Source organism: Lipophrys pholis (genome assembly GCF_963383615.2).
Source record: "Lipophrys pholis genome assembly, chromosome: 18".
NCBI classification, from domain to species: Eukaryota; Metazoa; Chordata; class Actinopteri; order Blenniiformes; family Blenniidae; genus Lipophrys; species Lipophrys pholis.
Window position 1 is genome coordinate 23,802,632 of NC_137646.1, and position 27,121 is coordinate 23,829,752.

The window sequence follows — 27,121 nt, forward strand, 5'->3', positions numbered from 1 at the left end:
CTCGCACAGAGGGGACACTCTCAGCTGTCCTCAAGTCTTACGCAAGAGGCCTCCGACCGGAGACGGCGCGTCAGCTGCTTTTGTTATCAAACGCAAGGAGAAACGGGGTTAGCCAGGAGAGACTCAAAATGATCGTGTTTTAGGTGGAAATGGTTTTAAAACCAGTAAACAACAACTATATAAACCCCCGCGGGCCAAAACTGGCAAAGTAGCATTAGCATCACAATCATGCCATCAAAAAATAAATAAATCAAAAATGGTTATTTCCTGAACATGGAGATTAACATAAGAGTCCTCTGACAACACCAAACAAGTGTTCATTTGGTCAAATGAATTTCGGAAATGTGCTAAAGTGCAAAAAAAAACAGCGGTCAGCGTTAGCCGCTAACTGTTAGCGGCTAACTGTGAGTTGATCATTCAACCTCAAACTGATTCTCAGAATAAGTTTCCTGAACTTCTTCCAGGTGCATGGAAAAGTTCAATCTGTGATACCGCTGATCTCCTTCTCGATAAGATATTGATTAAATCTGCAGATTTACTACAGATTTACTACAACTGCAGACAGATGCGTCTGCAGATGTTTTGAATGATGGACTTCATTTTAATTTGTGGTAAATTTTCTTTTTACGTATTAACATTTTTCTTATGTTTTATGTGTTTTATGTGCCTGTTTTGTCTGGAACCTCAATGTACTGCTGCCTGTCTTGGCCAGGACAGTCTTGAAAAAGAGATTTTTAATCTCAACAAGGTTTTTCTGGTAAAGTAAAGGTTAATAAATAAGTAAAAAAAATGATATCTATGCTGCAATCGCAGACACTGATGTCATACCGATCACAAAGCCCTGTGAAGGTAATCCTACGCTTAAGTAGTAAAACTAACAGACCTATTTTAACTTTTTGAAAGATACTACAATATTTCAACATGATCTGAAGTATCGATATTTCAGTATTGGTACATGAACCGATATCATCAGAATTGCGAAAACACATTGTGGCCAGCCGATTCCAACTGCACGTTAAACAAAGTGGTCGAATTACGACACTTTATACCGTCTTTTTTGAGATTCCCGATCAAACATCGTACAGAGTTCTCGTACAAATCCGATAATCCCAGTGAGTGAACCCCCCCCCCCCCCCCCCCCCCCTCCCAACACATACAGTAGAAGACCGTGGTGTTTTTCTGTGTGTTAGTTTTTGGGTTTTAATGCCGGTTAACATCTCCTGGCTGACCTGGGGGCGGGGGGCGAATGTGGCCAGACTGGCATCGGCTCAGCGGTGGAAACTCACACCTGCCCTCTGCTCTGGCTCAGCCGCCACTAAATGAGTTGTGAGGGACATGAAGGCTGCAGAGACTCGGGGCTCCTTGTTATTTGAACCTGCTCCCTCTGCGGTCACCAGGTTTTCTCTGCTGTAAAACTGGCGTGAAGCTCGTAATTAGCGCCGCCGCCAACACTACCGGGGTTTAAATCCGTTGTCCCATGTGGACACATTCTGCAGAAGAATGAAAAAAAAAAAGCAGCTTTAAACGATGTGTGTGGGTGTGGATCAAGAGGATTGTGTGAGTTTTTTTTATATTTTAATTATATGGCACCAAATGACACTTTTTTAGTTTTTTCCCCCGTCTGAAGCCGGTTTTAATTTGGAGAGTTGTTGTTTCAATTATTGCAAACATCTTTTGGACGCGCCTGAAGAGACGCTGACGTGAGAAACAGCGAGGACTGAAACGACAACGGCTGTATATTAACAGATTAATTTTATTTGGTGCTGATGTGGTATGATCCCAGGGTTTAGCAAGTGTGTGTGTGCGTGTGCGTGTGCGTGTGCGTGTGTGTGTGCGTGTGTGTGTGTGCGTGTGCGTGTGTGGAATCTGTGAAGACAAACATATAAACCTGGAACTGCTGAACGACGTCAAACACTCAGTAACAGTCCATAATGTCGTACATATAAAGATGCATTGAGAAAACTTATATAACTTCACTAATATGTCAATATTTACTAAAGAAGTAAACATGGGTTAACACTTCCACAGATGTTCCCTCCTGTAGTTTTAACACTCACGATGCTGAGTTAATAAAAGTGGCGCTGCACGTTGACATATGCAAATGCTTGTGCATTGGTAGAAATAACGGGCCCCAATTTTTTTTAAATATGTTTTAAATCTTTTTTTTTTTTCCCTGCTGGATTTTCGGTGCATTATGTAAACAAAAAGCACATCCAAACGTGGGAGAAATTCGGGCCCAGTGTGCCGTGACTTTGGTTAACGATTCGGCAAACTGTTTTCACAGAAAAGGCAAAAAATTGTCCCACTCAAAGTTGATTATTTTATCTATTTTCTTTAATTAATGTCACAGAAATCCAATGAGAAATTTATCACATCGAAAGAAATGTAGAGGCCAGAAATAGCAAAATAATTCTGTTTTTTTACCATTTTTTTTAACTACTTTAAACTATTTCTACTGTCTTCCATTGGTCAAAAAAGTGCAAATACCCTTCAATCACAAGTATTTGAATGTGAGCACTATTACTTTTTGCCAATAATACATTACATGGTAGAGCAGCACAATGTAGTCGTGTATTAAAAGGTTTTTTAAGATAAATGACACGGAGTATGTGAGATTTTAGTTGCCTTTTTTTTTACGAAATGCAAATAACATGTAATTATGTTAAGCCACGAAAGTAATAACAATCCTAGAATATTCCACAATAACAAGGTTAAACGTGCCAGTTTCCAAGTATTTCCATGAGGGCCTTTTCAAACCGAGCAGGTCTGCAGAAACTCTCCTCAGGCGAAGATCCTGCAGGAAGGTACAGAGAGAAATCCGAAACAATATGGAGAGTCAGAAAGGAGAGAGGCTCTTCCACCAATCTAAACCTACAGCAGCGTTACTAAGAAAATATATCTCGGTGGTGAAAATGTTGTTGCTCTTAGTATTTGTTCTGTTCCGGGTTTAACCTGCTTCCACACACGATCAGCTCAGAGTTACATGAAGCCGGGTGGAGGTGGAGGTGGAGGTGGAGGAATGTGTGCATCCAGTCCCAGTGCGTCTTTTACCTGTTGAGTCCCGTCACACGGCCGCCTGACTTCAACATGAACCTTTGGCCTCGCTGTCACCTTAACGCTTTTAGGTTAAACACTTTGGTTGTACAGCTACAATTGAAAAATCCTCTAATTTAGCAGTTTTGTGAAACAAGGCGTACCAAAATCAGTTTTTTTTTGAGTTTTGGAGGAAATGAAGGGAGGACTTTAACGACTGGATGACGGTAACTCTTTTGTTTGTTTTGAGGAATGAGAGTCGAGCCTTTCATTTGAACCCTCGCCGTGGTCACCACAGTCCTCTGACTCTGTCCTTGAGCAAAACACTTTCCCACACTTGACTCTCGGAGGGAGGGAAAGTGGCGTCGCTGCCTCTCGGGTGTTTGGGGGGAAAGACGTGCGGAACTGCGCCCTGAACTGGATTTCACCGTCCAGCCAGGCTTTTCTCTGTGGAGTTTTGCATGTTTTCTCTCTGGGCTCCTCTTGTAATCTTGTAATCCAAAGATTTGTTTTGAATGGTGGTTGATGATTGTTGTTAATTACATATCCTGCCATTTGTCCCACTTCTTCTGGAATTGGAGGTGTTGGACTGGAGTAATAAACCAATTAACAATTAGTATTTTACAGACTTTAATGGGAACTCTACACAGTGATTGGATTAACCAGTTGTGGATTGGATTACACGAGGAGGCTGATCTCTCCGCCCTCATGGAAACTTATCCTTGTTTTTAGCATTGCGAATTAATCAGTGTAAATCAACATTTTCATGTGAAAACAGCCCACTTTTGTCGTGTTTTGCGTGTCAGTTTACATGACAGCGGAGCCCGCGCCACTTTCTGAAAACGGCTCCCAAGGTGGAACTTTTTGAAAACACTCAGCGTCCGTCTCCGTGGAAACGCTGCTGCTGCGCACGCGCAACTTGGCCGCAGTAGACAATCCTACACATGCGTGAGTAGATGGTAGATGACAAAAGTGACAGTGCCAACTAGTGGCTCAACGTGAAAACTACATTGTTTTCAGCAAACATCCTTTTAAAGCACAGTGCCGTGCAAACATGAACATGTTGTGTAACCGGAGCCTTAATGTCCTTTATTGAGTCGGTCAGCTTGTGCAATTCACCAATCACGTTCTGACGAGTTCTTCGGTTTAATTTGAGTTGCTCGCGTTGATGCTCTGACCGTGACGACTGCGCTGGTCATCAAGGAAATAGAAATGTGTCCAGCTTAAACTGTGGTTTGAGTAAAAACGAACAAAAACAGGATGTGAGATATTGCGTGGGTTTTTTCTACATTTCCAGTAATGGCGGTTAAATGATGTGAATTTCCAGAGCGATGAATTGCTTGTGTGAAACGACCCGTGTAACGGCCGATAAGCGCTTAACGGCCGATAAGCGCTCCTGTCGCTGGCAATAACGCACTTCAAATAATCATGATGTGACTTCTGGGGGGAAAATTGAAAAAGACGTCAATCGGGGAACATCAGAGAGTTACATGCGAGACGGCCGGAGATCAGGGAATGGGGCGAAGATATTACAGAGCATTACTTCACTGATCAGGTAATCTGTGAGTTATGAACGGTGGCATGGGAAAGCGGGCCGTCGGCCTTGATACGACCCACATGATGGATTCAGTCATTCGTTTTTCGCTCCTCTGCTGAGCGGCGAACTGTTTCTGAGCGGCTGATTGATGGCGGATGAAAGAATGCTGGAGGACCTTCGTCTGACCTCCTCGTCTTCATCATCTCCACGACGCACAGTGTGTTGTCTGATCTGAGTCGGGTGGAGCTAATATGAAACATACAGTGTGTGTGTGTGTGTGTGTGTGTGTGTGTGTGTGTGTGTGTGTGTGTGTGTGTGTGTGTGTGTGTGTGTGTGTGTGTGTGTGTGTGTGTGTGTGTGTGTGTGTGTGTGTGTGTGTGTGTGTGTGTGTGTGTGTGTGTGTGTGTGTGTGTGTGGGAAGAAACTCCAGCTTTAGATCCTCTAACAAACCAAAGTCTTCCTCCTGGCAAATGACAACATTCAGTTAGTCTCTACTAACACCAGGATTAAACTCTGAATGCACTGATCACTACAGTGTCACGACAGCATGAAGATTATAAAGAGAACTGAAAGGAACTTTCTCCGCTTCACTGGCAAACGTTTCATATTGGAGTGTCAAAATTAAGCACGGTTAAATGGATGATTTATTATTTTTTTAAACATAATTTTCTTTTCTGTAGTTCATTAATTGAAATGAAACATGTTAAATCCCCTCACCATAACATTAACCAGTGGAGCTTTGGTTTAGTGCCAAGATGTCAGGTTATGAGAGGGTTTCCATTGTTTAAACATCTTTTTTACAAAACTTCAACAAATAAGAATCTTTTGAATCGTAATAACTGCTGACAACAATGTAATAATTTGAATATCTGGAAAAAAGATGTGGGTTTTTTTTATGTGCAGTTTAAAAAAAAAATAAGTCGTTTCAGTCTTTCAATTATGGTCATAAAAAAGTTAAATTATCTGATGATATTATTGGCATGTTTTGGGCTTTATTACATTTAAAATGGCCAAAACTATCACATTATTCCATCTTATTACATTGCTGGCTGGTTCTCGGTGATTCCACAGGCCGGGTTGGATTCTCTGGAGATCTGGATTTGGACCGCATGTTTTACATTCTGTAAACTCTCACACACACACACACACACACATACACACACACACACACACACACACACACACACACACACACACACACACACACACACACACACACACACACACACACACACACACACACACACACACACACCTGTTCTCATTCTGGTTTTAAAGGTTCGAGTAATGAACATGTCGGAGATGATCGGACTGCGAAGTAAAACGGTTGACAACTTAATTTTATTCCGATCTTTTTTTTTTCGTTGCATTTTCTTCATAATGAATCTGCTCTGTGTTGTAATGAAGGAGATTTTTTTTATTTTTATTTTTTCCTTTTGGGAAGAATTAGTTTGCTACCCTGAGCAGTGAGCTCATTTTCTTTTCTTTTTTTTTTTTTTCTTCATATTTGCCACTTTTTCCGCCGCAACATGTCCAGACATGAATCTGATCAAAGTCTCCTCATGAATCTGTTTCTTTTTTCTCACCAAGCTGAGACCGTTTTTTTTTTTTTTTCATTTCAGCTAAATGTGTCTATTATACACGTCCATCAGCCGGTATTTCCAACCCGCTGTCTTTCCTTGAGTGGAATATTACACATGTTCATACTGGGAGATTTGGAGAATCGCTTTTCAAACTGTCTTTCTTTATTTCTCATAGCATGTCCACCGGGGACGTACAAGCCAGAGGGGACCCCCGGAGGTCCCAGCACCTGCCTGTCCTGCCCCGACGCCCAGCACACCTCGCAGCCCGGCAGCACCTCCATCCAAGACTGCGTCTGCAAGCCGGGGTATCAGCCAGTCGGCATGACCTGCCAGGGTAAGAGCTGCTGCTCTGGGGCGAATGAGGGAAGGGGGGGGGGGGATAAGACACACTTAATCAACACGAGTCTGAGTTAAACTGAAACATGTTGAGCTGAGATTAGATGAGATAAACTAAGATTATGGTAATATTAGATGATATGAGATGAGTTAAGCTCATATGACTTTAATTTAGAAGTCAAGACCACATTATCCGAGACCAAGTCAAGTCCAAGACCAGAGAATTCCAAGACCAAGACTTTAAGGGACCAAGACAAGACCCAGACCAGAACATGACAAGACCAAGACTTTAAGGGACCAGGGCAAGACCCAGACCAGAACATCCCAAGACCAAGACTTTAAAGGACCAAGACAAGACCAAACCTTGGAGAGGCCAGACTCATTTAAGACCAGAGCATACCCAAACCAGACCGAGTCAAGACCAAGACTTTAAGGGATCTAGACAGTACCCAGATCAGAGCATTCCAAGACCAAGTCAGACCAAGCCCTTAGGGGCCCAAGACCAAATCAAGACCAAGACTTTACCGGGCCGATACAAGTCCAAGACCAGGGCAAGTCAAGACCAAGACCTTGAAATTGTGGTCTCAAGACTGCTCCAACATTAGACGAAGTGAACTAAACTACTATGCCGAGATGAGATGATGTGAAATAACACAGGCAAAGACAGGATTAGCTAATTCAAGATGAACTGAGATTAGATTAGACAAAATAAAATAAAATAAGAGAAATTGAGCAAAAGGAGATAATCGAAGCCGGCAACTGAGATGATTTAAAATATACAGCGGTGACATGAGACCAGATGAAAATCATTTCAAGATGAAGTTCAAAGATTTTAACCTCATTTTAAGCCCCTAAATAACTTGAAGAATCTCTCCCTTACATTTCCCACTACTGTTTGCAGTCCTAACTATGGAACAGTGTGAGTTTTCACAGACATTAGGAACCCGTTTCCCACCAATCGTGAGTGTTTATAGTGAGAGCGTGGTCCCGTAAGGGGATGTCTGTGAAAAATGTGAGCGACTGGAACACAAGCAAAGAACGTCTTTCTCCGAAATGTGAGAACGGATCACCTTGTGTCATGACTCTGCCTCCAGTAATCTCGTACCGTGAAAAACAGGCCAGCGAGTTCCACACGAACGTTCATATGAGCACCATCATGTCCATTAATCACCAGTTCCTTACGGCGCCTTGTGTTTTCTCTCACTCCTTCAGAGGGGCGTTTGACAACCTGTAATTTCACTGCTTTCACGCTCCATCCCTTCTTTTGTCGGGAACATCGGCTTTTCCATTGTGTCTCCGGGTCAGACTTTCCTGCCGCCGGCAGACTTTCCCCCGTCTCCGTTTGCTTGTTATGACATGAACTGCGACATGGCGTCTCCTCCCTTCTCCCAGTGGTGTACTGTCCGCCGCTCAGCCCACCCGAAAACGGCTTCTTCGTCCAGAACGTCTGCAACAACCACTTCGAGGCGGCCTGCGGCGTGCGATGTCAGCCCGGCTTCGACCTCCAGGGAACCGGCATCAGACTGTGCCAGGCAGACGGATCCTGGTCGGGGCAGCCTGCCAGCTGCAGAGGTGAGGAGGAGGATGGGGGGGGGGGTTGTGCAAATCTTTCATTGAACGGTTGTCAAACCAAAACCTCAAAGCCTCGACATTGAGGTGACTGGAAAAGATAACACCTTCAGTTCGCTCAAAGAATGTTAAAACAGCACCAGTTTGAATATTTTAGTCATATACTGTACTTAATATGTTGGTTTTTTTTAGAAAAATGGGGATTACTCATACATTTGCATCAAAGGGAGATTATATTCCAAGCTCAAGACTTTCCCGTGTGTACTCTGCGCGGTTCTCTGGTTTCCTATCACAGTCCGAAGACATTTGGTCGGTTGGTGAAGTTGAATTTTGACCACCAAGAATAATCCCAATAACGTTTAACTTGTCAACGGCTTGAAGCCTGAAGTCTAAATTTAGTTTAGAGATCATATTTCACTGGCCGTGCAATTTATTAATCCTAATCTACCGGTACATCCCATCTGGAGCCACTAGATGTCACTGTATGACAACAGAAATCTGCTACAGTGTCGTTTTCAAAAAGTTTCAGCGTAAACGAGAAACTTTTCTGAATCCGAACAGCAAAAGCTTCACTTGAACCGTGTAAACGAGGTATAAATGTCCTTTAGGTGTGAATGAGTGTGTTCAGGTTCAGGGTGTATGCTGAAATGAATAAAGTGACATAAAAGAGGAATGGAACCTAAAATAAAAAAAACACTTCAAAGATAACTGTGTTTATGTGTTTGTGGTTTTATCCAGTCTCATTTCACAAGTTTCCTTTGTCTCACTTTTTCCTGTGAATAGCTCAATGTCATGACTCCAAAACAGGAAGAATAAATAAATTGTCATTCACATGTTTTTTTTTTAATTGAATTTAATACACTACATTCATCTTTTATACCTCTTTGTCCAACTTACAGTGGTGGAACTCATGCGTGAGTCCCAATATTAAAAAACCTCTTATCTTAACAGTGTTGTGAAACAGCCCCAGAGTGGAAACTCTGCAAAAAAATGTGTTTTCTCGCTTTAATTGTTAACTAATAGTGGCTGCTAAAGCTGAAGGGGTTCCTAATGAAACAATAAAGTGACATCACGCCATTACAAACCACTTTTACACCAAATACAGTCAGATATGTCATCTTCTGACATGGTTTTGTGTCGTGTGTGTTTGAAACACGTCCTCAAAGTAGTGGTAACCTTAAAAGTTCTTCCTTCCCTCATTTTCTTTTATGGTCCAATTGTTTCAGGTTGTTAAATCATCTTATAAAAACCTGAACTGCAAACAGTAAAACTAAATAATCAGACATGTATCGCACACAGTACGTTTAAAGGTTTTGAGATTTCATTGTCTAATTGTCATTTAATGGGGCATGTTTCCGCTGACTTCACACTTTTGAAGGACAGAAATTCCCTTTAACGAGCCTTTAGGGTTCAAATTGTTTCTCCCTCTCTGAACGAGTTCCCTGTCAGGGGTTGAATAAAGGATGTGAGCCGGCTTGGCAGCTCTGTCAGATGTTCTTTTTCGCGCCGCCGGCCATATTGGCGTCGCTCTCACTCTCACTGATCACAGCCGGTTGCTCATTAAACTTCTTCATCAGAGGAGCTCACGGCGGCCCGCTCCGCTCTGACGTGCACAAACATTTATGTAGCAGTAAATCGTCTTATCCGGAGTGAAATCTGGCTTCGTCCGACGCGGCGGGTCGGAGCAGGGGAGAGCGCGGGCATGTATGGATTTCTCGCCACCGATTGAGATCAGATGTGTTTAGACTGAGCGAGAACTCGACGTTTACCGGGGGGGGGGAACTACTGCTTTCCCCTTTCTCTTTTTTCTCAGTCAGACCAGATGTTGAGAGGAGGGAAAGTTAAAGGAGAATTCAATTAAAGAGTTTTCTCATAGGCGAGGCGCACTGACAGGAGGGAAGGCCGTGAGGAGAGGTTTGTAGGGAAGCAGGCGTCAGGAGAAGGAGGAGGAAAGTGGCAGTTTTAACGGAAAGGCAGCGACGGCGTGACTCAGAGAAATACCGAGACAATTAATATCTCAGGGTGCGTGTTGGGGATTTATAGTGTGTGGCTTTGCGTGTATACTTTGTAAGTGTGTGTGCATGTATGTGTTACTCTTAAAGTCACCACATACTGTAGGACCTCCCAGCTTGTTAAGCCCTGAGGGCGGGGGTCTCCTCTGACTGCCTGTCTGTCTATGGGTGGTGATGAGAAATAACACACTACACACCCTTTCCCACACACACACATTCATTTTTTCTTTTTTTTTTAACCCGGGACTTTTGAGGTAAATGAAAGGGCCTTATAGCTACAGATGATGTAGTGCTATACATTCCTGTTGTTAACCCTTTGCAGGACTTTCACTACGATATGTGTCAAGTGAAGATTTTAATCCAAAGTTTTTGTTGAAGGATATTTTTAATGCTTTGAGTATAAATATATGTCGTTACATTACAGCCCCGAAAGGCGGGTTTCTACTCAACTATTCCATAGCTTATATTTTGAGTCTCAATTGCTCGTTGTTTTGACACCCAACGAACCATCAACTGTTAACTTCTTTGGTAAACTTATCAGTTGAGATCAGAAAGGCGTGACTATATAGTTTTTAACATTTGTGCACCTATTTGGACGCTGTCAGGAGGCAGTCCACGGTTACCATGGAAACCAGTGGTTCAGATCTAATACCGTTTGCATGCGTCACGACACGTCAGTGAAGAGGACGAATCTCTCGCACGCTGATGAAAATACACGTTTCAACCAAGTATTTGAGCACCCGTGCAAAACGTTTTAATCATTTATTGGGATTTTTTTTCTCCCGCATATTTTCCATGTTGATGGAAGAAATGTAGACTTTCCTTTCTCCGATCCTTCATCTGATAAAAGGTCAAATGAAACTGAAACAGACGGAAGCAAAACAACAAACGACAACCAGACAAAACATGGATCGAGTTAAATGCAACAATAAATTCCAGCAGATATTCTGCTTGTTTGGATGGTTTCGATTACCTTGCCTGTCTCTTTGTGTGTCTTTGCAGTTCGCTCCTGCCCGCCCCTCACCAAGCCCCCGCACGGATTCCTGCGCTGCAGCGGCGGCGGCGCCTCCTACAGGGCGGAGTGCCAGGCGGGCTGCGAGCGAGGCTACAGATTAGAGGGGGACTCCCGGCTCACCTGCCAGGCCAACTCGCAGTGGAGCGGATCCCAACCTCGGTGTGTGGGTAAGCCCCCCCCACTCACAATAATAATAATAATAATAATAATAATAATAATTGCTTCGTCAAGTAGTCTGGATGTTAAAGCCACGATTTCAAGTGAAAATGGAAAACTTTTGCTGCGTTTTGGTCCGTTTACACGACAATAGTGCTCGGAGCCCTTGAAAACTGTCCACGAGAAAATCCGTGTTCTCCCATTGTCAATGTTTATAGCGTTTTGTTGTCTGCACGTGTGTGTCACAGTCACCTCAAGACACTTTTACAGCAATTCAACAGAAGGTGCTGAAAGTATTTGTTTACACTAACTCCAACTTAGTTTAAACTCTGCATTCTGGAACTTATATTGGAAAAATACATGGATAATCTATAACAAATGCCATTAAAATAACATATAATTTGGCAATCTTACTGTAAAATGGTGTGTCTGTGTCTGTGAACACACACGAGCACGTCGACCCACACATGCACAGCGGTCAAAACGTTTGGCGTGTATCTGCGCAGAGAGCTGCTCAGCCTTGCCGTTAAAGGACACATCTGCTTTCTCACAGCACACACACACACACACACACACACACACACACACACACACACACACACACGCACACACACACGCACACACACACACACACACACACACACACACACGCACACACACTTCAAAACTGATAGTTAAGTTAAAATAGTCCGAGTGCCCAGGTCAGGCACACAAACACACAAAAAAAGCGTCAGTGTGAGAGTGTTTGACCGCAAACCTCCGGCCTCACGGCTCCGACCCGAGCTGACTCACTTCCAACCGACCGGCTATTTAAAACGGCTTCCGGGAAACTCTTCCCACCCCCCCTCCACCCGTTTATCGATAACCACCATCTCTGCCCCGGCCGAGCTGGAGCTTGTTTGTTTGACCATCTCGCGGGGCTCCGCGGGCCGCCGTCGCACTGTTTGTTTGCTCTGCGGTGAAAGAGGATCCCCTCGGTCGGCCCGAGAGGATGCTGGGATATTTTTTTCATCTGATTGAAATCTCCCGTGTTGAGTGCCCCTCCGAGTGAGTTTTCCCTTTATAGCTGCTCGGTTGGAGCCAGTGAAACAGGAGCTCGGGAGAATGAAAGAGAGAATGACTATCCATCATCCAGTTAAAGCCTGGCTGCCCCCAAAAATGCATGAAAAGCCTCCAGTGTGCGAGCGCCGTGGTCACTGCTTCCTTAGATTGATTTCCGACCAAATGTTTGTCGTTTCTGTGCCAGTTTTTGATACACGGCATCTGAGGAGAGCTTTATTTTTGGCGATTGCAGCGAGGCCGGCTCAAAGCAAGATGTTATCCTGCAGGAAACACTTGCCCAGGAACATCTGAGTTCTTTTTTTCTCCCTTTCCTTTGTTCCCAACCTTATATGGAATTAGTTTTCACCACTTCCAACAACAGAAACGTGACAAATCAACATGTACGGCGCCAGTTTTGGAAAGTTTTTCAAAATAAACAAATTTAGCTGAAACCAGCTCCTTGGAACTTGTTAATTTACTTATTATTGAGAATAAAAAGTAACTAGATACATAGTAACCTCAAGATGTCAATCTTTTAGCACTGTATGGATCAGTTTATACTCATGAACTACATCACTGTGGGAGGAAGATGCTCTATAATCTGGATGTTAGCACTTCTTGGAAGCTGTACGAACTAATGACAATAAAAAGACGTAGCAACAAAACACCCCAGATGAACTACGAACACATTTAGGCCCTGTCCACACGAGAACGCCGTTTCATGTAACCGTATCGTTTTGGGCCGATCGTCGACACGCCGCGGCGCTTTAGGAACATGAAAACTTTAATTTTTTTTGTGTGTGTTTTGTGTTTTAAAACACTGCATAGGCTTTGAGGTGTGGATATATCTGTCAAACTGATTTGACTTATTAGGTTAATATGAACAAGGTAACTAAAGTCCGGTGAACAGGAGTTTAATGACGGTCTCTGCTAATGCTAAAGCTAACAGTTAGCTCAGTGAGCCGCCCTGGGATAGACAGCAGCTCCAGTTTGAATTTGTTTGGTTTTGTTCTTTAATGAATGACAAACATTTTCTCTCACATTTGCCACGACTGCCATCGGGTTAATCCCTGGTGTCTCGTCTTGTCTCTCCAGAGGTCCGTTGTCCCCCCATCACCACCCTGAAGAACATCTTGCTGTCGCCGCCGGCCTGCGGGAAACGCGCGGTGTCCTCGGGGTTCGCCTGCCTGCTCACTTGTCGTCAAGGCTACAGTCTCCAGGGCAACAGGAAGGCGGTGTGCCTGGGCTCCGGGAACTGGACCGCTAACGTCCACAAAGCCGCGTGTACAGGTACGCACGCAGCGAGAATTTGGTGAAGCGTTGGAACGCCGAGGTCAAACCACGCCGCTCGTTTAGGTCAGATCACAGAGTTGAGGTCAGGCTTTAATGATTGTTTCCACCTATTACTTTGGTAATATACTTAAAAGTACTCACTTAAGTAGATATCCATATATTCGTATATCTGTAAATGCAGTAAATGTGAATCAGCTTCTTTGAACCCTTCAAGAGACTTTTTTTCTTTTCTCATAACTGTTCTGTTCTGCGACACAGCAGCTTGAAACATGAATGTTGAATCTGTTTCATAGACTTTCAGAAATAGATTTTACAGATCGGTCATTTTCTGTGCACTTTTCCCACCCATGCAGGCTTAAATCTGTCTCTTTGGAAGCTGTGCGTCAATGCATTATCTTCAAATTCCACCTATAATTCAAGCCACTAATTGTTTTAACTGGCTTACGAAAATGTAAATATTCTCAGAAGTTTATAGAGCATGTATTTGAAATAGTTTTAAATGGGTGTTTCTACCCTTGACATTTGAAAGTCTGAATAAAAAGCAATTTGTCATTTTTAAAAACGCTAGAGCAGTAAATACAAGTAAAAATGCCAGATGAAGGTTTCAGACAGGTACTAAAAAGTTCAATCTTAAATGGAAAATGAATTTCACTTATGTAAATCTTTTCCACCGCTTGAGCAGTTCCCAAAGTGCTTTACTCTGTTAATCACACACACACATTCTCTCTCTCTCACACACACACACACACACACACACACACACACACACACACACACACACACACACACACACACACACACACACACCAGTGGAGCGGCCACCATGCAAGGTGCTCAGTCAATCCATTGCGAGCGATTTGCAATTCAGTGTCACCGAGACATGTGGGCAGGGTGAGATGGGGAATTAAACCAGCAACCTTTTGCTTGCGAGACAACCATTTGATGATACAGTGAGTCATTATCCAATCAGATACGTTTAGCTCAGTGACTTTATGCACCAAATACACCAATCGACAGAGTTTCCACTCTTATTTCTGCACAGTAAAGGTGAAGCATGACGACCAGAAGCAGAGACAAACAGCTTTTCAACGTTCAGACTTAAAGACCAGCAATTCATTTAACATCTGAGGCTGTTCCCTCCTTGTAAAAAAAAAAAAAGAAACAGCAAACAATTAGAAACTTTGTTTGATGCAGGAGCTTTTCCCTCCTCGGAGAGTTCAATATAAAAAAAACTGCATTTACGGTTGACTTTAACAGAGTTGCGACACGGAGGCTTTATTTGAAAGGCAGACTTGTTCAAGCTGAAAGATATAGAAAACGTGGAGGAAGATATAAAAAGAAAACGGCAGGAAAGTTGGACGGAGGGTTTGTTTTCCGACCTGCTTCCCTCGTCTTTGTGAATGGTGAGAATTGTGTGCTGAACCCGTCGTGAAGCAGACCTCGGGATACTAACTCAAACCATACCATGTCCGAGCTCCTCTCACGCCTCAGCACAGACCCCCCCCCCCCCCCCCCCCCCCCCCGGGCTCTGGAGATCATTAGAACGGAGTGCATCGCTCTAGATGCCTCGCAGGTGAAACAGGTGGTCACCCCCCCCCCCCCCCCCCAAACGTCCTCAGTCCCCTGGTTTCCTCATGGGGAAAGCTTGTTAATGAAGGCACTGCTGTCCGTATGGAGAGGGAAAGGAATGGAGAGATGACTCATCCGTAGGTGTTGTATAACGATAGAGCTGAGAGAAGATGACTTTTTCTGATCAAGTCAGGCGAGACGAGCCATGAACTTTAACACATTCATTTACATTGATTCCAGAAAGGAAAATCACATTGTGTTTATTTCTGCTTTTTCTATCTTTAAGTGAAAATGGAAAACTTCCAACGTGTTTGTGGTGTCAGGTTTACACGACAACGGTGCTCCAAGCCACTGAAAACGCAACTTTTTGAAAAATGGAACTTAGTGAAATGAGGGAAAACCTGAGTTTTTTTTAAAACACTCCGTCTTTGTCGCTGTCTAAATGGGAGAAAACGCTGCCACTGCATATGAGCACCATGTTGTGAATGGTTGTTCTGCACATGCTCAGTAGACGGGACAATTCCACTGGGTCGTCTGTCCACACGAGTGTCCGAGTTCTCACATTGTTAATGTTTATAGCCTTTTGTTCTCTGAGCACATGCGTGGTTTCATTGTGAAAACAAACAACAGCCCCCACTGTGTAACTTTTCGGAAATGAAAAGGCAAAAATGATGCATTTTCACTTGAAACGAGGCCTTAGTTCACCTGAGAGTCCCGATCACATACTGATCACCACAATGCAGCAGATGCATGAAATGGGTCAGGTCGTAATGGAAGTTTAATGATAGCACCACGGTTATGTGCACAATATGCAAGAAAGAATTTACATTTATCGAAGAAGTCTTTAGGTTTAATTAAACGAAAAAGGTTTTATTGTTAAAAAATATAGAAGCTCACTGATTCCTTCGTCCACCAAAGTCACTTTCAACTAAATGAAATTCCAGTTCAAAGCCGTCCTGCAGGCCGGTTGGACCCTCCCACGCCTTCTCCGGAGCGCGTTGGCGTTTAGCAGAGTCGGATGCCTGAGCGGACGGATCATCAGATCCAGATTGGAGCAGCTCTCTTCACACAACAGACACGGCCGGCGCAGATCCAAGGCAGCGTCGGCTCCTGGAGCCTGTTTACTGAAAGCTTGAACCGACATGAACTGAAATGTATGACCTGAACAGAGAGATGGAAAACGTTAGGGTGGCTGGAATGACAAGACAGGTGGATCGATGAGGCCTCGTGTTAAAGGGAGTCAGATGTTTCCTACTGGAACAAGTGAAGGATATGTACGCCGAGTCGGCTTTAATCACGCTCAGGGCATTTCTGCTTGTCTGGGGCCTTTCAGACACAAGACTTTATAGAGAGCGCTGCTGGGACGCGTCCTCGCTTTCCCAAGGTAAAATTAAAAAACGGTGGTGAAGATTTCAACTAAATCCGTGAAGTGGTTTCGATTTAATCCTGCTAAGAGTCAAACAGACACAGACAAATCTACGCTGATGATCTTATCACCTCGTTGGCGGACGTAACAATGGTACAAGAGTCTTTTTAGTTCTTTGAACGAAAGATCTTGGCTTTTGGCGCGCTGTACTTGGAATGGAAATCAGGACAATGAGTTTTAAGAGGTGCCAATGCCAATACCCTCGATATTCAGGGGGAGGGTCAGATGTTCTCTCCCCAAGTAGGAAGTATTAGGCCTCAAAGTGAAAACCCATCGTTTTGGCGTTTTCGTCTCAGAAAAGTTTCCCATGGCAAAACGGTGGAGTTTGCATTCCCTGTTGGTTGTTTTTGTAATGAAACCACACTCATATTATCATGACTCTGAACTCTAAAACCACCAAGACCCAGGAGAATATGTACTGGGAGTCTTGACACTCATTGTTAGTATCGTCCGTCTACTTGATCATAGTAGAAGTACAATTTACTGCGACGGATTCTAATGAGCTGATGGGACTTTTGAATTTGATTTTTGAGTCGTGGAGGAAAATGTTTGCGTGAAAAAAAAAAGAAAAACCAAAACGCACTGATAAGTTTTAAAGGCTGAATACAATGCCAGGAATTAAAAACCTACTGTTTGGCCGAGAAACAAAACGCGCCGCAGTGGCATGACTTCAGCATCAACATCGCTGAGCTTCCTGGCTACCAGACCGCTGAACCGCTGAACCCTGCATGACATTACCACATTCGGTGTGACCCACATGAGTCGGCTGTTTTTGCACAATGTTTAACAAACTTCAAACATATTCTGATACTTGAGTGTGCGACCGGCTGCGACTGAAGACGTCAGACAGCGTCGCGCCCGTCGGTCCACGGTGACGTCGCCGTGTGTTGGGATGTGATGTGGTCAACATTTACTTGAAGTCCTGATTTCATTCACCAGACCTAAATTAAATGTCCTGAGTCTTTTCCTCCTCTGTCATTTCGCTTCAGATACCGAGCCGCCGTGGCTTCAGTGCCCCGACGACATTAACGCAGAGACCGACGAGCGGCGCGGGACCGCCAACATCGGCTGGGACGTTCCCGCAGCCACCGACAACTCCAAGGACGAGGTTGGACTCCTCAGAAAATCTGTGTTAGCAGAAGCTGAAACGTGACGCTGTTTGGATTTTGTTCCCAAACGGGACGTTTCAGAATGAAACTTTTAAAAATTATTTTTAGGGAGTTAACTGGAATGGTTGAGGCCGGCGGTTCCCGACCTGTGGGTTGAGGTCGACCAAAGAGTCTGGGCCAAAGTACAGTAGATAAAAGAAAAGTCACTTTGTGTTCTCACAAATGTACAGAAGCAGATCATTGCTCCATTACAGAGAAATGTTTTGGTTTTTTTTATTTCCAAGTGGTGTCAAAATGTTATATAGGATTATTTTATTGTCATTTTTGTCTAAATTTTGCTTATTAATTCTTTGCTTTCATGTTTTTAGCAACATTTTATAAAAAATTCATATCCAATATATTAATAATTTATCTTTAATTGCAGTTTTTAATTTTTTTTTCATTTCTATCAACACGTGAACTTGCTAATGTTTTATTTATTCCCTATTAATGGCTTTTTTTTTTTTTTCATCAACATTTTAATTTCTGGTGTAATTTTTCTCAAAGTCATCATGTTTAAGTCATTATTGTATATTTATTGACAGATTTAAACATTTCTTTGGAGCATTATTTAAATTTCCAAAACATTTCAGATACTTCTAAGAATTTACTTAAGCCTTAAACAAAATTCCCACTTTGTCAAAATTATTATTTATCTATTTAAAAATCTATCTATCGATCTATCGATCTATCTATCTATCTATCTATCTATCTATCTATCTATCTATCTATCTATCTATCTATCTATCTATCTATCTATCTATCTATCTATCTATCTATCTATCTATCTACACAATGGAAAAATCTGTATTGAAGTCTCTTTCTTCATTTTCTTCAAAGCGACAGGAAGCAGGATCCACTAATCCAGTCAAACCCGATGTCATCTCAACATTAATCTCCTCGCATACGTTTTGCGTTTCCTCCGACTGACTTTGCCGCCGCTCCTCCAGGTGGTGGTCCAGGTGAAACCGGTTTACAACCCTCCCCAGCTGCTCCCCATCGGGAAGGAAACCATCACGTACATCGCGACGGATCGCTCCGGGAACCAGGCCAACTGCTCCTTCACAGTCACTGTCACCGGTGAGCCCCCCATCCCCCCCATTCTGCTTAATACATCAAACAATGAGGGCTGCATGAGGCCCGGGGCTTTTCTCCAACCCAACATTTCCGTCAGAGAGTGGGAAAAGACTTTTCTGGTCACGCTGTCGGTCATTCATGCATAATTCCAGCCAGACGTCATGTTGTTTTTGGATTAGTGTTTTTACCCTTTCTAGGCTCCGATAAATCACACAAACGTAGACGTAAAGACAAAACCATTCGCAGAATGGACATTTCAGACTCCGCGGCCACCGAGTGAACGTCTCATTGAAGCCACCATGAATGAACTTGAAGGCGGGCGGGAAGATTGAAACGGACTCGGCTGTGATGACAGTTCGGCTGTCAGAGTCACAGAAATATTGTTCACACAGAAATAAATCAAATCAGCAGAGCAACGCGAGACAAGCATAAGTTATTGTTTGGAACACCTTCGCTCTTTTTCCGTGGCCGCGCTCGCACAGTGGCGGCGTCGTTGCTCACCAGAACTTTGTGTGAGACGTAAATAATGTGAAAGGGGAATCACAATATTTACGTTGCAAAAACTACATCAAATCAACGACGTGTAACGGATCCCAAAGACAATTTGGACCATTTAACAGGACTAGTTTGATTATAATCTATTCTGAACGACAATAAAACCCTGTTTACTTCAGGTGAAACGCATTGTTTCCGTGGAAACTGACTTTTTCAAAATTTTGCCTTTAAAACTTTTCTGAAACAAAAACGGAAAAAGAAAATACGTTTTGAGTTGAAACTGAAAGATCGGAGGACGGCACACCAATGGGAAACCAACTTCAAGACAGAAATAGATGAACGTACCCTCCACACGCACACACACACACACACACACACACACACACACACACACACACACCCGGCAGGTGTCGAACGCCGCCGCCGCTTGACGGAGTGAAAAACAGAGGTGTCCCGTGTCAGCCGCTCAATAATCACTGCAGTCAACAGAACCTCAAGCATGCGAGTCGTGAACATTTCCATATGTCATTATGGCAGTGGAACGTTGTGGTTTTTTATTAGAGACATGTGTTCAACCAGTGCCCTCTGACACTGTGTACTGTCGGGTAGGAAGACAGATTACAGGACAGCGCTTGTTCCGAAGAATGTTCCTTTCTATAATTTCACTATTTTGTATATTTGATATTCTTCACATTTGTCTTTGAATTCTGACCAAAATCTTCACAAACCACAACTAAATTCACTGACCCAGTCAGGTTAATGTTTACTACCATGCAGTTTAATGGTTTTTAACTTTTAAACAATATTATTTTTTTTGCAAATCAAAAAGAAAACATAAGTTTTAATCACTAAATCATTTCCGAGCCGAGCTACATGCTAGCTACATGCTACATGCTAGCTACATGCTACCTGCAGCGCGTCGTCTTTCAGCACTTGCGGAAGAAGCTCGCCGTCGTCGTCGGACTCAAACTGATCCCCACATTTCACATTTGTTCTGTCCACAGTATTGTGTCATGACTTTCCTTTTATCGTTGAGTAAAATGCTAGCAGTCATTAAGATACGGCCGGGTGACTAACTCGTATTCGGATAACCTGGACACGTCAAACTAACGAAAACTGGTTGCTGTCCTTACAAACTTTTTGTTGGTTTTACTGAATAAATCATAATTTCCTTTAGTTGTTTCCTTGATTCGTGAACATAAAGGAACAGAATACGAACGTGTGTGTGAGTCAGCTACTTTTAGTTTGCGTCACTCGACATTAACCGGCTTCAAGGCTAGCGTGAGCTAGCTTTTCTTTTTGTAGTGAAATGACCAAGGAGTAACTTCCTGTTTCCCAGGGGTAACTTCCTGTTTCACAGGGGTGACTTCCTGTTTCCCAGGGGTAACTTCCTGTTTCCCAGGGGTAACTTCCTGTTTCCCAGGGGTGACTTCCTGTTTCATAGGGGTAACTTCCTGTTTGCCAGGTGGAACTTCCTGTTTCCCAGGGGTAACTTCCTGTTTCACTACACTATATTTTTAATTCATGTGGAAGCACAGAGAGAGGCACCTTCCCTCCTATTTACTGCCATTCATTAATGGGGGAGGGGCAACATGATGGAGTCCTTAACATTTCCAGAATTAAAGAGAACCTTCCTCTACTGTTCTTCCTTTATTGAATTGTTATTGGTTCTTGTGATGACTGGTCTGTTTCACCCACATGCCTGCCTATCAGGCGACTCGGAGCTTATTTCGAAGCTCTTTCTTAACGTGAACTAACAGGACATGTGGCACGCCGCAGCCACGCTGGGACACTCGTATTCCCCCTTGTTTCCCAATACGTTCCAGTCTGGCTCACGGTTGTTGGCGAAGGCGATCTGAGTCGTGTGTCGTCTGTCTGCCCGTGAGGAAACACAAGATGCACAGAGCATTTATCTCTTTGCAGATGCAGAGCCCCCGTTCATCGACAGGTGCCGCTCGCCGCCCGCCGTCCTGGCCGCAAACACGGAGACGCCAGCCGTTTGGGAAGTCCCGCAGTTTTCCGACAACTCAGGTATGTCTGGTTTCTGTCCGAGTCGACGGTTTATTCTCCGCTCCAGTCCTGCTCCACCCTCATGTCTCCACCGGTGATGGTTAAACGGGATCTTTTCCGAGGGCTCGATTGGAAAAAGGGGATCAGGCGAGGCCTCTTGGATGTATGTGGGAAATACGGTATTAGAGGCCGACCTCAACCCCGTGCAGTGAAAGCCGCATTTGTTTAAGAGGGTGAAAGAAACCCGTGGATGGATGGAGCTGCTTCGGCCTGTTAATGTGATTAATGTTAAAACAGATGGAGGCATTGGAGAGAAGCAGGTGTTTTCACCATGAAAAAAAATCCTCTTTTGTGGAACTTTGCCTTCATTCCATACGTTTTTTTTTTCACGCGGTCATTTTGAGGATTTCGTGAAGCACAAACTCGTCTACTCGTAGAATTCCATTCTTTTTTCTTTGCTTCTCCACTTAATGAGGCTGATTGTAGTTCACAATAGGACGGGACACTCGTCCTGGCTGTGAGGAAATAGACTCTTATGTTGAAATGTCAGTTTTAAGGCACTTTAAGGCTCATCACTTCTAGTTTTACACGTTTAGCACCGTCGGGAGTTTGTAATACATCTGTTTTTCACTTTAACCCCATTTTACATCTCATCACTTCAAGGTATTATTTTGGGAGAAGGCGAGCTGGTCTTATTTTTTATTCCATTGTCACGTCAGCGTCACAAGCCCATTGATTCAAACTTTGTCAAATTATCAAGGAAATGACATTCTGGTAAAAGCAGGTTGATCACAGTGTCATAAAACCTCCTGTTGCTCAACTGTTCTAAGTTTCAAGAGAAAAGTGGATTTACATAAATAAGGAGTGTCAAACACATTTTTACATACGGCTCAATTTAATCTTGATTAGAGCCATAATAACCTTTAAAGTTAAACTTTAAACCAGAGTACACGTGATAAGAATGTCTATATTTTCACAAAAACCAAACAGTTACTACAGAAAATGACTGCAATCACAAAATAAAGCCAATTTTAATGAAACCTTCTGGTGTAAAACCCTGAAACGTCCCCCAAAAAATCAGTATTTGACTTTTCACTGTGTTCATCCAGTTTTTCCTTTTAATGAGCTCGTGTCAGTGGTGAATATACGCCGTAAACGTAGCATGTGTTTATATTCTCCAGCTTGTGAGTATAGTGTAGCGGATGAAAACCACCTCGTTTACATACTAAAACTTGCATGAGTCACAAACTACCTCATGAGCACAAAAAAACACCCCGAATCAGAGCGGTGTCAGAGGCCAACAGCGTTCAGGTGTTTTTGGAGCCGCACCAAACTCAGATCTTTATGACACCGTGTAAATACAATCGTAAAAAAAGAGTTTTCTGGCCCGGGTCATCCCAAACAACCGGGCTCTGATGTATGTGGGAAATATTGACCAGGCTGTTAAATGAAGCAAAAAAACCTGCGAGGCAATAAGGAGAAAAAGGTGCAACGTTTGACCCTCCAGGGAAAGAGTTTGGAAAAAGTGACCTGCATGCTGAGAAGTGAGGGAATGATTTTTGACAGGGATCTGAAAAAGCTTGTAATTTACGTGAAACATGAACTCGTTTTAAGTGACTTAAACTGTTTAAAATAAACAGAGAAGAGAGTCTGACGAGCGTTTCTTCAACCCTGTGAAACCGAGCTGCTCGTCAAAATAAGACTCCGTGGATTTTGGAATTCATTTGCATGGTGTTAGAGTTTTAACCCAGGTGTTTCTGTTTATTCCGATTGTAATATGACTAAAAACATTCCCTCTGCCTCTTTTGTTAAAGTGTTATAACAGGTTATAACAGGTGCTATAACAGGGATGTCAGACTAGTTCAGATGACACAGCCCCAAAAGTTGCGTTCCCATGGAGACGGGAGTTGAAGCATTTTTTAAAAGTTGCATTTTCCTTGTTTCCATAGAGACAGGATTCAGAGCTTTTTCAAATAGTTGCATTTTCCCCTGTTTCCATGGAGACAGGACAGGAGCGTCTTTAAAAAGTTGCCTTTTCTGCCACACCACAGAGGCGTAGTGGAAACGTTTTCAAAAAGATGCATTTTCCGCAGTTTCCATGTAGATGGGTGTCAGAGCGTTTTTTTTTTTTTTTTTAAAGTTGCGATGTGTGCCGTTTCCACAGAGACGGACTCAAGGCGATTTCATAAGTTTCACCTCAGAAGCAGTTTTCAACAAAAGTCTTCCATTTTCACTTGAAAACATTGTCCTGTAAACGAGGCCTCAGTGACCTGCAGTAATAAATGGACCTCCGGGGTGCTGCTTATGGCCCCGGGGTCTATTTGTCGGACACCCTGGTTCTTTAAAGAAGGTTCAGAGGGTGATTTCTGCCAGACAGACTAAATACGGTGGAGTTTGTTGGCTGCAGCCGAACAGCCGGGGTGGTGACAGACGACAAACCAGACTCCTCTGAGGCTCCAGCCACAGTCAGACCCCAAACCCTCAGCCATCACTGCCCCCACCTGTCTGCAGAGGTGCACCCCCATCGCACGCTCGACACACACCCATCATCCCTCACACACACACACACACACACACACACACACACACACACACACACACACACACACACACACACACACACACACACACACACACAGTAATAACAGGCTGCTGCGGCTGCTTCGGGTCGGCACCACGTCAGTTCAACGCTGCTTCGACGTCAGTGTTTTGTTTTTCCAGGCCCACACCCTGATGCCAGCTCTATATATAGTCATGACACACACACACACACACACACACACACACACACACACACACACACACACACACGCACACACGGAGGCTAAATATAAGGGCGACTCCAGCAGGCCAGACGTGTCTCAGCCCTGTTGGAACGACATCGCTACTGTTAATGGCCGAGTTAAAAGAAAGGTCAATCAGTCACTTTTCCCCCTCTTTTTTTGTCTTCTTCTTCTCGTCATGCCCCTCTCGATTTACTTACTGCAGATGTTTTCATTGTTCTTTGTCCACAACCCAAGAGCCGGTGCACAATCACCACAGCCGTCTCTTCCAATGCTCCGTCCATCACTTTCTGTCTCTCTCACTTTTGTAAACCGTCCAGGAGGAATTTTTCCTCTTCAGACCTCAGACATGCTTTTTTTTTTTTTTTTCCTCTTTTTTGGGATTCCACTGCCATGTGATTCCCAGACAGACACATCATTCCTATGTCAACATATCTTTGTTTAACATACAGTAACTGCCACGGTTTACTGAGAGTGACTCATGTCAGGCCAAGAGCGCCCTCTGCAGGGTCCTGGAGGAACAACGTACATTCAACCAAGGGTGTCAAACATAAAGGTTTTCCACCCTTGTTCTATCAGAATCATTTACATTGTCTGAATAAAAGCTTTTTTAAAGTTTTTTTTTTAAATAATTTCTTATATCCGTGCTAATACGGTAATAACTCTTATCTTCACAGAACTCTTCAAACTGCTTCAGAATCGTTGTAGTCGCGTTGTTTGGATGTGGAATAATGTAACGAGGCACATTTCATCCGTCAGGTGGACGCCTCACGGTCACCAGCAGCCACAGTCCCGGCTCCCTGTTCCCAGTCGGAGAGACGGTGGTCCAGTACGTCGCCACGGACGCGGCAGGAAACAGCCGCACCTGCAACCTCACCATCACCATCCAAGGCACCGCATCAACACGTCCTTACTGTTCTGTCTTAATTCAGCGTTTTCCTGCTTCTGTTTTCTCTTATTCGGCAAATTTTCCTATTATTTCCTCATTGAAACACCAGTATGAGAAGGCTGTTCTGTTTGGTTCTCCACAGGGACGACCTGCGAGCAGCCGTACGTCCCGGCGAACGGCGAGTTCGTCTGCACCGAGGAGGAGGAGGGAGTCAACTGCACCCTTCACTGTAAGGAGGGCTACAGCTTCACCCAGGAGGCCGTGCACAGCTACCTGTGTGCCTACAACGGCGTCTGGGAGCCGCCGTACTCGGCAGACCGGCCCGACTGCTCCCGTGAGTGCAGCGCGCTCCGAACACTGCTGTCGTACAGAAAGGATTACTGTCACATCTGAGCTTTAAAACCCAGAAATACAAATGAAAATACTCAGAGGGTATAAAATCACCCCAACTGCAAATGGAGATAACATACAGGTGTTTTGTGCTTTGATGCAATCAGAGATTAAATAAATAACTTTTATACAGAGTACATAATAAAAGCCTACACAAGTTATCTAAGACACTAATCAAAGTCATGAGTGGAAGTAACGACTATCAACAACCAAAGGACAATACTTAAGTACTATATCTTGGTATTTTTTTCTTCAACCTGTAGTAATACTCATGCTTAATAGAATTAATATTCAAATCTTTTGATCGGCATGTTTGAAGCCGATAAGTCATTTTCTCATGACGTGATGTCTTCATATGTACCTTTAATATTGTTAAAATGCTACACAAGTGGATTTTATGAAGTGTTTATTTAACTGCAATAGATTTTATTAGATTTTAATACCTCTTTTTCAAAGTTTTGACCTCTTAATATGTGGTTTAAGTCGAAGGATATCAAAATATAGGAATATAAGCCCCTCCACAGTGCTTAAACCAAACTTTTCCCTCCAAACTTTCATGCTGCACACACTTTAAATACACAGTTTTTCTTTGAAGTTTTTTATTAAAATATGTTTCAAGTCTTTTTATATAGTCTGCTACTGTTGGAAATGTTAGTTTTGCATCTATATTTGATCATTTTTAATGAATCTCCATTCTACTTACTATAAAAATGTGTTTTTTTTATCAAAAATATCAATTTCCTGTGCATTTTACTGAAAATGTAAGACTTTCTGTGCAGTTCATCTTATTGTTGGACGTTTTCAGGTGCAGTTAAGTTGGTTTAAAGAACAAATGTGTAACAAGAACTTTAAGAGCTATAATACTGCTTTTCGTTCCCACAGTGAACCGCGTTGCAAACAACGGGTTCAAGCCCTTCGAGATGCTGTTCAAAGCGTCCCGCTGTGACGACGGGGACCTGGTGAAGACCTTCACCGGGGAGTTCAGCTCCAAGCTGGGAGGCATGGTGAGGACTCTGACCAGCGGGAACAGACGCGCCGACGAGCTGTGGTTTGTTTTCTGATGCGTCCTTTTTTCTCTGCAAGCTCCCCAACATCTGCACCAGCGATGAGGTCACCTGTAAGCTGGAGGTCTTGTCGCAGGGCCACTGCCTGGAGTACAACTACGACTACGAGAACGGATTCTCCATCGGTACGTTGACGCTCGCCGATCGCCACGTCGTCTTCGCTCGTCGGTGAGTTTTCACTTATTCTCGCCTGTGTGCTCAGCGCCGGGAGGTTGGAGCAACAGCTGGGGTCCCCAGGGCACGCAGGACTACGCCTACTTTGAGTCGGGCTTCGCCACGGGCAGCCGGCAGCTCCCCCGGAGGCAGCAGGACGGCGGCGTGCAGCCGCGCCACCGCACCAAGAGGCACCGCAAGATCACCGGGCCCACCAGAGACCAGAAGATCCAGATCTTCTTCAACATCACAGGTAGGATACAAGTGACCTTCTCTGTTCAGGACAGTGGCTGCTTCTGAATAGGAGATAGGAAAGGAGACAGGAGGGACTATTAGGAGATAGGAGGAACTATTAGGAGACAGGAGGGACTATTAGGAGATAGGAGGAACTATTAGGAGACAGGAGGGGCTATTAGGAGATAGGAGGGACTATTAGGAGACAGGAGGGACTATTAGGAGACAGGAGGGGCTATTAGGAGATAGGAGGGACTATTAGGAGATAGGAGGAACTATTAGGAGACAGGAGGGGCTATTAGGAGATA

At 43.7% G+C, this 27,121-nt stretch overlaps 1 protein-coding gene across 1 annotated transcript in view; it reads left to right on the plus strand.

The window, feature by feature from the left end:
* Positions 1-27,121, plus strand: part of svep1 (sushi, von Willebrand factor type A, EGF and pentraxin domain containing 1) — a 107,204-nt gene that overhangs the window by 50,188 nt on the left and 29,895 nt on the right. The window contains exons 4-15 of the mRNA XM_080486365.1: positions 6,329-6,487; positions 7,882-8,061; positions 11,073-11,252; positions 13,378-13,572; positions 17,560-17,678; positions 18,669-18,798; positions 21,214-21,321; positions 24,843-24,974; positions 25,115-25,306; positions 26,245-26,366; positions 26,446-26,551; positions 26,629-26,832. Coding sequence (XP_080342491.1) covers positions 6,329-6,487; positions 7,882-8,061; positions 11,073-11,252; positions 13,378-13,572; positions 17,560-17,678; positions 18,669-18,798; positions 21,214-21,321; positions 24,843-24,974; positions 25,115-25,306; positions 26,245-26,366; positions 26,446-26,551; positions 26,629-26,832 — 1,827 coding nt within the window. The remainder of the gene's footprint in view (positions 1-6,328; positions 6,488-7,881; positions 8,062-11,072; positions 11,253-13,377; positions 13,573-17,559; positions 17,679-18,668; positions 18,799-21,213; positions 21,322-24,842; positions 24,975-25,114; positions 25,307-26,244; positions 26,367-26,445; positions 26,552-26,628; positions 26,833-27,121) is intronic.